Source organism: Nomascus leucogenys, chromosome 12, assembly GCF_006542625.1.
Source record: "Nomascus leucogenys isolate Asia chromosome 12, Asia_NLE_v1, whole genome shotgun sequence".
In the NCBI taxonomy this organism is placed as follows: Eukaryota; Metazoa; Chordata; class Mammalia; order Primates; family Hylobatidae; genus Nomascus; species Nomascus leucogenys.
The window spans coordinates 12,141,776-12,154,217 of NC_044392.1; the positions used below are offsets into that span (position 1 = coordinate 12,141,776).

A 12,442-nucleotide genomic window follows, 5' to 3' on the forward strand; every position below is an offset into this window, starting at 1 on the left:
ATCACATTGGTCATCTTGGCCACACTGGCCAGAATGTGTTCTCAGAGAGGAAACCTCCGGTTTTTTTGTGAGGTTATGATTCTGGGCATCTGCTTTAAGGTGGGAGAGGTTTCTGACTCCTTCCAAAAGCTTTTTTAGGAAATGATTGGCCAAGGTGAGGTCCAGTCATCTGTCCCTTACCTCCTGGGTCTGCCCCTTGCCGGAAAGCCCTTTCCTGGCGGTATCCAGGGGACCTTCTAGTAACCAGCCGGGCCTGAGAAGCTGGGGCAGGTGAGTACAGTGCCAGAAAAGGGCGGGGCGCGAAATAAGATCCCGACCGGCGGGCGCGGGGCGGGGCGGTGCAGGCAGGGGAAGTGGCTGGCGGAGTGAGACCCGCCCCGACCGGGCAGCGCTACCCGAGCGCTGTTGCCTGGAGACCGCGGGACGCCGTTGCCTGGAGACGGCGGGGGACGCGTTGCCTGGAGACTGTGGAAGGCCCTGGCAAGAGGGCGCGGGGCAGCCCAAGGCCATGGCGGGGCAGCCCAAGGCCATGGCGGGACACCCAAGACTGAAGGTGATTCCAGATGAGGTCCATCAGAACCAGATCTTGCGGGAACTGTACCTCAAGGAGCTACGAACCCAGAAACTCTACACGCAGTATCACGTGAATCCCCTCCGCAAGAGTGAGAGGCACGGCGGGCGGGGGGAAGGGCGAGAGCAGGAGGGCGCCGGGGAAGGAGGAGCCCTCTGGGCTGCGGGGTGGAAACGCGGTCCCAGCAAAAACTCTTTCCCCAGCACCCGCCCCCTTTCCTAGATTTCAGGAACCATGACTTTGGAGAGGCCACATCGTATCAGATGTATTCGCCGTATTAAAGTTCATGCGCAACACGATAAATCCTTTCGTTGTAGATTTTATTATTTTACTTTTGAAATAATTATATTTTGCAGGCTGTTTGTGTTTTGTTTTTGTTTGTATTTTGGGTTGTTTTTAACAAGTGAAAGGTTTTTCTTCAGGCTTCTGATATTGTCATTCAGAAAGTTCTGGGGTGCCCCCTGATAAAACATCCTTACCCTCCACTCTTGTCACTGTGCACTCTCCTTGGGCAGTTTGTTCTGTCCTGCCACACCACCTTCCCCTGAATGCCACTGGGCCTGAAATGGAGCTTCAGATCCACACGCCCAACCACCTCACAGCTCCCCTCCCTGGACAACCCACAGGCACCTCACACCCAGCAGGAGGAAAGCCAGACTCATTCCCACCTTCCCCACTCTCTGCTGTTCTAGAATACCCTGTCTGCAAAAGGCCCCGGATGATTCACTCTCATGATCAGAATCATTCACTCTCATCATCTAATGATCTCGTGATCATTAGAAGCCTCGGAGTCCTCCTCAAGGTCTCTCTCCCTCCCTCCACACACTTAAAAAAAGGCACAAGTCCTGTTTATTAACATTCCTCTCCCCTGATCCACTTGTTCCTGCTTCAGGGAAAGACACCATCATGCATATGGATTCCTCTCTGCCTCTGCTCAGGTACTTTCATGCTCTAAGTAGCACCTCAAACAGCCTCTGCGTGCATCCTCACTCCTGAAGCCTCTGCAGGGCCCTAGTCCTTGCTGCCTGGATTGGTCTGATGGGCTCCCAATTCCTTATTCTCTTTCCCTCCAAGCTGGCCCCTCCGACCAAACCCCTACACCTTTGCTAGCTTAGCACTATGCTAGGAGGACAATTAGATCACATCAATCCCACCTAAAATCCTTCTCATAGCTTCTGAGGTAAAGTTTAAATCAATCAGGACATAAGGCGCATTGGATCTGGCTCTGGTTCCTGCCAGCGTCATCCCATACTCCTCTCCCCCACTTTACCCTGCTCCTTTAAGAAATACTTTGGTGCCTACTCTGCACCAGCCATTGCTGACCAATCCCACACACACTCCTTTCCCCTCTGCCATTTCTAAATAAATGGATTTCTTAAACGCATCATGTCATTTCCCACTTTACCTGCATAAACGTTGCTTCTTCCTGAATGCCTCTCCCAACTCTGTGCCTAATAAGTAAAGTCCACTTTGTTGCCTGGCTCTATAAAGAAAATGTACTGTCTTCACTTTCCTTCTAACTAACTTGGTTTTCTTCTGGAGTCCCCAGCCACTAGTTTCAGGAAAGCAAATTAGTGTCCAAAGCCGTTCAAACTGGGTCCATACCAACAATGGAAATAACCTCTTCAGGCAACCTTCATGCTCTCTAGGGAAAATGCTGTCTCCCAGCTCATGTCCCCTGAGCATGTGAGCCATTGGAATAAAGTGAGAAAATATTACAACTTGTATTGATTTATTTATAAAGATAGAAATTTTATTTGCCAATATACTGATAATAGTCCATAAAAACTATATAATTATACATATTTTAAGGGCGCATGCTCTAAAGTTCTTTTACTGATAGGAGTTTGAGACAAGCAGCTTGGAGACCACTGGTTTCTACTGGTGTCTGCTCATTTCCCACTACTCTCCATCCAGCTCACTCCACTGGAGCCACTCTGGCTCTCCTGACGTTTCTCAAACTCCCCAGGCTCACGCTCATATGCTTCCCACACACACAGCACATTCCGTCACTTCATTCAAAACTCTGCTCGTATGTATCTCCCTAGAGATACATCACCCACACCCCAGCCCCAACACCAACTGTCCATCCATGTAACCTGCTTTACTGTTCTCCATCACACTTACATTTGCCCGGTGATATATGTATGTTTATTGCCTGTCACCACAAATCAAGTAAAAGCTCAGAGGACACAAGAGCCATCTCTGTCTTGTTTACAGCCTGTTCTTCAGTGCACAGTAATTATGAGCTGAGTGGATGAATGTGGATGCTGCTCCTCTGTTACCATGTGCCCTCCTGGGCATAGATCACTGGCTGGCAAACCTCTTTGGCCTTCCCCATAGGCCAGCACTGTCCAAGAGAATTCATCAGTGATGAAAATGTTCTCTGTCTTGGCTGTAGTCAAAACTGTAGCCATTAACTGCATGCAGCTATTGAGCACTTGAAGTGTGACTAACTTGGCTAAGGAACTGAAGTGTTCAGTGTAATTAGTTTCAGTTATTCAAATCCAAGGAGCCACATGTGGCCAATGACCACCATTCTGGGCAGTGCCACTGTAGATTGTGAGGTTCTTGAGGGCCTTATCCAATCATGTATTATCCTAGCACCCAGGATAATACCTGGCATGTACCAGATACTCTGAGTGCCAAATGTGTGTCCTGTTTAAGGTGGACCTTAGAGAGGGCAGGGAACTCATGTTTTAATCTGAACTTGTGATGCTGTTTTTTTTTTTTTTTTTCTAGTTCATACAGTCACCAGGAAGCCCATGTCTTGGCATGATAACCTGGAGGAACCTGCAGATGGTAAGTCCTGGGCTTTGAAATGCCGTTGAGATAGAGCCCAGAGAGGCAGGCTGGCTGGAGAGACCTCTCAGGGTCGTGATATCTTGGAGCAAGCATCAGAGTCCTCTGCTTTGATCCTGGAAATGGGACTCATCCTAACCAAGCTCAGAAAAGACAGATACTCAGTCTGTGGCAGATAGAATAAAAAAATTAAAAAATTTTTTAAATAAAATTTTTAAAAGATGGACATATTCAATTATAACTGTCAAGCCAACTAATGTTCCTACTGGCTTAACATTGCCTTCATTCATTCACCAAACATGTAGATGTTCTAAGCACAAGTTCTGAAGCTGTACTAACTCAGTTCAAATCCTGGTTCTGCTACTCATTAACTGTAACATTGGGCAGGTTTTTTACCTCTCTTAGCCTATTTCTCAGGATTGATGTCAGGATTAAACAAAACAATGCCAGTGCATAGAACAGTCGCTGGTACATGGTCCTCAGGAAATATTAGTCCCGTGATTATTTTCATTATTAGGTAATCTCTATGGTGGGGCTGGGTGGAGGGATCTCATAGCATAATGAAGAAGAGAAGTAGACTTGGAAATAAGTAGACAAGTAAAGAGCGCCCATGACTGATGTGAGAACAGCATAGGAAACAGGTGCCTCCGTCAGGCAGTGGAGTTCTGGGAAGACCTCTTGGAGGAGGTGACCGCAGGGTGAGGTGGAGAAGATTGTGGAAGGACATTCCGAGTTCTATGGAAAGTTACAGAAATGAGAAACATGACTACAAGTAGTTTGGCATGGCCACAACGTAGAGGTGGAGAAAGGGCCCTATTTGGGAGTGAGGGAGGAGAGATATTTGGTGGAAAACCTGATCCCTCTTGGAAAGCTTTCCTTCTTCCCCTCTACCTTCCATGAACAAAATTTGGTGAAGGACGGATGACTGCAGCTGGGATGGGAAGTGGGAGAGCAGAGGCTCTCAGAGCATTATGAAGGAGGCAGATAAGTCAATAAACTAATAGAAAGGGCATCATCACAGGCAGTAAGGTGTTATCTGTAGTGCACTCTCCTGACTAGAGGGTAAAGGGAACCTGTAGTAATAAGGAATAGAACAGGAAATGAGGGTCCTGAAAGCCAGGCAGGAGTTAGCTGCTCTCTCTCTTACATTAAGGATGTGCCAGCCCAGTGTCAGTCCCTCGAATCACCTTCCTTCATTTCATTCCCAGCCATCTTGCTGAGATAGACATTTTCCTCCCATTTCACAGATGAGTAAAGTGTGGCCCAGAGAAGTGATGCCACCCAACAAGCCGGTAGTAGCACTGACTCCAAAGCCCAGGTTCATTCCATTGTCTGCCTGCCTCTCTCTGGTGGAGACTTGATAGGGCAGAAGAACTATGGAGCTGCAAATCCATCTGGTGTCGGCAGCCATACTTATTTCAACACACAAAGACTTGACCTCACTTCTTACAACCCTGCTCCTCACTCTCTGTTGTGCTACACTGGCCAAACTCGCTCATGCCTCGGGGCCTTTGCTCTTGCTGTCTGCAGTGTGCTCCTCCTCTGCCTCTTCCCAGGGCTGGCTCCTACTTGGCAACCAGAGAGGCCTTCTCTCGCCGCCCCATCTACAGCAGCTGCCCTTGCCCACACATGACCCTTCACCTATTCCTTTCTTCACAGCACGTATCCCTGTCTGCCACCATCATGTCATTTTGTAAACCTGGATACTGTGTCCTCTGCCCCATCTAGACCGTGAGCTCTAGGAGAGCAGGGACCATGCTGTCACTCAGCACTCTATGCCCAGCGCCCGGAACCATGCCTGGCACAGAGTTTGAGCTCACCACATATTTGTTGAAAGATGAGTGGAGAGACCAGACACCCTGGTCTTGAGGCTGAGGCAAACCTCTGAGGCCCAGATGCTCTGCCTGAAAGGAACAATGTGGACGCAGGAAAGGGCACAGGACCAACCTCTGGTCCCAAAGCCTGACTCCTTCATAACTCATACCTTGTCTCCCAGCCAGGTTTCTGAATCTCATTCACCATGCTGCCCAGGGACCAAGGAAGAAGTACCCAGAGACACAGACTGAAAACCAGGAAGTTGGATGGGACTTAGAGCCCTTGGTAAGCGTGGCTCCTTCCTCGGGAAACACGAGGAAACACAGCGGCAATGTAGGTGGTGAGCATAGAATAGAGCAGGGGGCCAGACACGCCTGGGCTTGAACCTGGCTACCTCTTACCAGCTGGGTAAGTTACTAAGCCCTCTTATGCCTCAGTTTAATTGTTGTAAAATGGAGCTAATACAGTACCTATCTCATAAGCTTGTTACGAGGATGAAACAAGGTGATATGTGTGCAGTACCTGGAACAGTGCCTGGCACATGCTAAACACTGTGTGTTTAAATAAAGGTACTGATGACAGATACCTGAGTCAGCTCCGTCAGCTATCAGCAAGGTGGTCTTGGGCGTGCCACTCAATATCTCTGAGTTCTGCTTCCTTACCCATAAAAAATGGACACGTGGCTGAGCGTAGTGGCTCACGCCTGTCATCTCAGCACTTTGGGAAGCCAAGGCAGGCGGATCACCTGAGTTCAGGAGTTTGAGACCAACCTGGCCAACATGGCGAAACCCCATCTCTACTAAAAATACAAAAATTAGCTGGGCGTGGTGTCGCACGTTTGTAGTCCCAGCTACTGGGGAGGCTGAAGCAGGAGAATCACTTGAACCCAGGAGGCGGAGGTTGCAGTGGGCCGAGATCACGCCATTGCACTCCAGCTTGAGTGACAGAGTGAGACTCTGTCTCAAAAAAATATATTAATTTTAAAAATATATAAATAACATTTTTTAAAATTACAAAATAAAAATTTAAAAAATTAAAACAAAAAAACATAAAAAATGGACATGTGAGTAAGTGTCCTCTCCTTGTTTGATTGGAAGGGCACAATTAGCCACTTTAGCACACAGTCACCCTACGGAATACAGCGCTTCTGTTTTTAAGGGAGAAATGTGCAATATGGAATAGACAGGTCCAAGAAATTTCTGCCACGCGAGTCTTTAAACCTGCTTATATCTTTGGTCATGCAGAAGGTTTTCATTTTTAAGTCATCAAATATGCCACCACTTTTCATTATGGTTTCTGGGTTTTGTGCCTTGCTTTGGAAAACCTTCAACACCTACATTACCAAGCATCTATTCTATATTTTTCTCTAACTTTTTTTTCTTCTTCGCCTCTCTTTTTGTATATATATATATTATATATTATATATAATATTATAATATATATAATATATATTATATATTATATTATAATAAATATAATATATATAATATATATTATATATTATATTATAATAAATATAATATATAATATATATTATATATTATATTATAATAAATATAATATATAATATATATTATATATTATATATAATATATATTATATATATACAAAATATGTACATATATGTACATATACACACACATATGTGTATACACATATATACACACCTACAAGGAGGGACTTGGTACAAAGGGACAGGTATGGTTAGAGAGCTGGAGAAGATAACCACTCAAAGAGAAAGAGGAGGTGGGGAGATAACGTCATGAATAAGAAAAGTGTTAAGATTTGTATTCAATGACAGTTATCAAATATAAATATGAATAATGGGCCAATATTCAATGACTGTTAAAAACCAGGAGGAATGGCACTGGAAGTGCTAGTGGAAAAAAATTAATTTAAAATTTAAAAACCAGAAAGAAGACTTTTCCAAGTGGGGAAACTACTGTGAAAGGCATAAGCACCACTATGGGGTTTTGCAGTGAGGGAGGGAGAGAGCCTGGCCTCAACTCTGATTACAGCATGGGCAAGTGCGACTGTGTAGCCAAGGAGCAAGGTGGGGGTGAGTGATGGAAAAATACTAGGAGGAAACACCAGGGGTAGGGGCGGATTCTGGCTAACTTCCACCTAACAGGGTGCTTGCTGAAGGCAGGCTAGCAGGATCAGACATCACCTGGAGAGTGGTGGAGGATGAGGAACCCAATCGGATATCAAGGGTGATCAGATATTAAAGGTGGGGGGTTCTGGTTAAATCACCTTAGGAGGATTTTTACTAGAATTGGACAATGCAGAGGAAATGGAAATCCCAAAATCAGACCTAGTTGAAAAGTAATTCAGGGTGCCTGAGTGGAGTTCATTCAAGGAAATAATCTTTGCCGGGGAGAACAAAGGTTGTGAAGGATGGGGTGTTCATGTGAAGATAGAAATCAGCCAAGATAGATCATGAAGCAACTTAGAAGAATAGTACAATGCACAAGTAAATTAATTCACCATTCTTCATTTTGTTAAAGACCTGGCTCACACAAGTACAAAGTGTGCATGTGGAGATGTTCCATCTTTGACCCTCCAGGACATCTCATGCAGGCTTACGATGACAGAAGGGACAAGTGTGGCCTGCCCTGCTCGGACCTTCATAGGCTCTGCAGATCACAGACTGCATGTGTCTCCAGATCAGTGAGCACTCTGGAGTTGCAAAGAGTCTGCAAATATTCCATGCTGTTCATCATATAAACCTGGGGACAATGCCATCCCAAGGGCACTGCTAGCATAGTAAGAAAGTATACCCCGAAAACCATTAGATGCAGGTGTTGTGCAACCAGAAGCGGTAATTAAGTTGGAGCTTCAGAGTGAAGTAGCTGGGGCAGAAGAGGCTTGATCAGCTGCAACTTGAAACTCCCTGCCCCCTGGCAGGGCCTCACCTTGGATAGACAAGATACCTCCAATCTCAGTACTGGGACACTGGCAAAGCCAGACTCAATGACCATCGCTCAGCCTCTCATCTCCTGGTAACATTTTCTGGAAGTACATTTTTAAAATTATTTGCACGGTGTAACTTCTATAAGATCGATGTGTCGGAGTGCCGACTTTTACTCAGATTCTACGTGACTCAACAAATTCATTCTTTCAGCAAATATGCATTGAATACCTAGCATGCGCTGGGTCTTGCTCTAGGTGCTGAGGATACTATGGCCTCCAAGGCAGGCAGTGGGACAGGGAGGACCACAACTGTGCGTAGGTTATTCTCCTCCGACTTCACAAGCTTTTTGATGTACCTGTGGTCATCTGCATTCCACACTGCAGCCACAGGTTGGGAGGGTGGAGCCTGATATAAGCCAGGCCCATTGACTCCAAACCCAGGTCCTCCTGCATCCTCACAGGCTTCTTTCTGATTCTGCATCCTCCTTTCTAGATCAACCCAGAACGCCATGACCGCAGGCTGAATCACTTCAGGGTCTGCAGTGACATCACTCTGTACAAGGCTAAAACGTGGGGCTTAGGAGATGATCACCACAAGTAGCATCCCAGCGGAGGAGCCCGTCTATGGATCTAATGCCCTAAGTGTGCACAGCCCAGAGAAATAAAATATTACTTTAAAACGAAGTCTCACTTTTCTCATTTCCGGTCAAGTCCACTGGTTGAAATCCTTGTGTGGTAAAGCAATGTGAGAAATCAGATAAAGATGGTGGGCGAATTGCATACAATCATCTGCTCTGCCTTCCTAATACTAATAAAGGATCACAAAGGGATACAAAACCCACCACTGAGAGAATGGAAGGAAAATGTTACCAATAGAAAAAAACTGGAAGTGTGTTCAGGAGATAGAAAGCTGATGGAAGAGGATGGCAGGAACCACAAAATGCAAATTGATGGAATGCCTCTGAGCAAGGGTTTCCAGAACTCTAGATAGAGGTTCAGGACTCTGAGACAGAGTGGGGTGTGAAGCAGAGAACTGAAATTGGATGTGGGTAGGGGTAATCCCATCCCCACACACACCGGGAGCCGGGTTTATAACATCTCCCCTGCGCTGGAGGCTGGGGGTTTATTCTTGGGGGAAGAGAAGCTCAGGGCACAAGGTTACTAAAACACAAGGCACGAGCCAGGCACAGAACTGAAAACAATCTGTGAAAATCTACAAAAAGAAGGCTGAACCCCTAGCCCAGGTGCCCACCCACACATATACTACATTTTTACCCTAGGTTTGAAGATGGAGTGTTCCCCTCTGGAAAAATAATGAAACTTCTCTAGAGACCCCTACATAGTACCATTTGAGAGACCTTTAAGGAAAGAACCAGGGAAGTCAGTTTCCATTTCCTCTTCCTGCTACGAACCATTCCTCCTGGACCTCATCCTGTTGAGCTAGCACCTGCTTCAGAGTTGCAGCCATCTCAGCTTCTGCTCAGCCCCTACAGCCAGTGTGCCACCTCTGCACGACCATGTAGGCCACGGATCTCTGCAGAGTGCGCAAATGACTGGGTGGGCTGTATTAGCAGAAATCTGGTCTCCTGCACCCCTAGGTGCTGCACGAGGAAAGGGTGGAGGGCACAAGGGATCCAATACCATCTCTTCCTCATGGAGCCTCAGCTTCTTAAAGAGGATGCCAAGGAGGGGAAGAGGTGGAAGGAAGGAAGTCAAAGGAATCTTTGCAAAAGGGCCAGCAGGTAAGGAATCTAGGAACTGATCATAAAGATGTCATTGAGCCAGCACTGAGGCTCAAAAAAAAAAAAAAAAAAGGAGAAATGAAATCAAAGAGTCAACTCATGAGGTAATGGAGCAGGCAAATGAAAAGAAGTGTGCTGAGGCTGGGCGCGGTGGCTCATGCCTGTAATCCCAGCACTTTGGGAGGCCAAGGCAGGTGGATCACAAGGTCAGGAGATCGAGACCATCCTGGCTAACGTGGTGAAACCCCGTCTCTACTAAAAATACAAAAAATTAGCCGGGCGTGACAGTGGGCGCCTGTCGTCCCAGCGACTCGGGAGGCTGAGGCAGGAGAATGGTGTGAACCCGGGAGGCAGAGCTTGCAATGAGCTGAGATCAGGCCACTGCACTCCAGCCTGGGCGACAGAGCAAGACTCCATCTCAAAAAAAAAAAAAGAAAAAAAAAGAAAAGAAGTGTGCTGCCGCTGAAGCCTCAAATGATGAGTTCCAGAAGGTTAGACTTGTTCCCAGCTGCCATCGAGCTAGATCCTTTGTTGGCCATTCTGTATGCCAAGGGAGCTGTCTTTGTGAAACCACAGAAGCCAGTGTTGCCATCCTATGTTGCTATTTAAACCATAGAAAACCAGAACATGAGCATTTTGGCATTTTTTTAAACTAAGAAGTATAAAAACTTAGAGAAAATAAAATTAATATCTAAATTTTAATATGTAGTGATCACTTTGGCTTTTTCTTTGGCCTAAGCGGATAAAGAAGAAACTGTTAAAGATCTCTTATTCCTGAGTGAGGGGGAATGCACCTAATGACAAGAAATCATTGCTCATTATTTAAAAAGAGTTAGGTATATTTTGTCTTGGGATCTTGATTTTTATTTATTTTAATTATTTGTTTTGAGAAGAAGGCCACGGACCTTCCAATATCTAACAGGGTTTGGTTAAGGATGGAAACCGTGAGGGCAAGTCTCAGCAGATTTGCCCCATTTTATATCACAGAAGCCCATATACAGAAATTCAGAGTACACTGATGGGGAGCAGTAGAATCCTGCATTGTGATACAAGGTAAGATACTTGTAAATGCTGCATATAATCTCGGTTCTGTTTTGTAAAATGCAAATGAAATACTGTGCATCATTTTTATATCAGAATAGAACAGGTTCGTTTTCCTCTACACGTCTGTTTGAAATTGCTTTTCCATGAGCACATGCATAATTCTTACGTATCCACTCTGCTTGTTTTCAATGTTTTTTTAAAATTTTTGTTGGGCTAAAAAGAGCCTTCTCTTTGGTATCATCATAGCTACCATCATCTACAGCAAAACTGCACATCTAGTACTGGAAGTAATTCAACCAGCAATGTAGTAGATGATATACAAGATTATGATCAGGTATCATTTCTGATTGGCCAGAAGAGTGAGTTTACGTGCATGCAGTTGAGGTCCAATGACTTCCAATTAGAGATCTTAGGCCTGGCGTGGTGGCTCACACCTGTAATCCCAGCACTTTGGGTGGCCAAGGCAGGCAGATCACCAGAGTCAGGAGTTTGAGACCAGCCTGGCCAACATGGTGAAACCCCATCTCTACACTACAAAAATTAGCCAGGCTTGGTGGCGGGCACCTGTAATCCCAGCTACTTGGGAGGCTGAAGCAGGAGAATCATTTGAACCCAGGAGGCAGAGGTTGCAGTGAGCCAAGATCACGCCACTGCACTCCAGCCTGGGTGACAAGGCAAAACTCTGTCTCAAAAAAAGAAAAAACAACAAAAAAATCTTATACCAAAAGATTCTGAAACATTATTGGACATCTAGTCTTCAATGTGAAAAATGTACCTATTATAATTACACTTGAATTCATCATCATGAATATTTAAATTTTCAGGACAGCATAAAAAGTGGATTTGTTGATATGCAGAAAGGTGAATCTAGTTTTATAATCTAGTGTAAATTATAACATAGATTAAATGCCTGAATGTTTTGATCACAAGGTTGTGCCCTGAAAGCAATCAATGTGCTTCTGCAGCTCTGCTCCTGCAGAGAGCAACCACATTTTCTGCTTTCATCCCCTTCCCAACTCTGCCCAAAAAACAGAAAGCTGTTACTTTGTATACTCATCTAAAAAAAGCATATAAAGTCAGTCTTCACTTTGCACAATAGTGCAGGACTACAAAAATGTCCTGCTTGCTGAAACTATGCAAAGTGATCTTCATCATCATTGGGGGGAAATTACAATTGTTCTGTGAGCTTTAAAAAAAATTGTCCAAAAGTCCTTTTAAAAAATACAAATCTGGCCGGGTGCAGTGGCTCACGCCTGTAATCCCAGCACTTTGGGAGGCAGAGGCAGGTGGATCACTTGACGTCAGGAGTTCGAGACCAGCCTGGCCAACATGGTGAAACCCTGTCTCTACTAAAAATACAAAAATCAGCTGGGTGTGGTGGTGCACGCCTGTAATCCCAGCTACTTAGGAGGTTTAGGCAGAATTGCTTGAACCCGGGAAGTGGAGGTTGCAGTAAGCCAAGGTTGTGTCACCGCACTCCAGCCTGGGCGATGGTGCGAGACTGTGTCTCAAAAAAAAAAAAATTTTAAAAAACAAAGATATATCTCCCCCAAAA

The 12,442-nt window shown here is 45.4% G+C and overlaps 1 protein-coding gene across 1 annotated transcript; it reads left to right on the forward strand.

The window, feature by feature from the left end:
* Positions 1-250: 250 nt before the first annotated feature.
* On the forward strand, positions 251-8,785 carry FAM183A (family with sequence similarity 183 member A). Its single transcript, XM_003278612.2, has 5 exons — positions 251-270; positions 390-662; positions 3,314-3,373; positions 5,370-5,473; positions 8,595-8,785. The coding sequence occupies exons 2-5, from the start codon at positions 509-511 to the stop codon at positions 8,700-8,702; spliced, it is 426 nt and encodes a 141-aa protein (XP_003278660.2). The 5' UTR covers positions 251-270; positions 390-508; the 3' UTR covers positions 8,703-8,785.
* Positions 8,786-12,442: the final 3,657 nt, after the last annotated feature.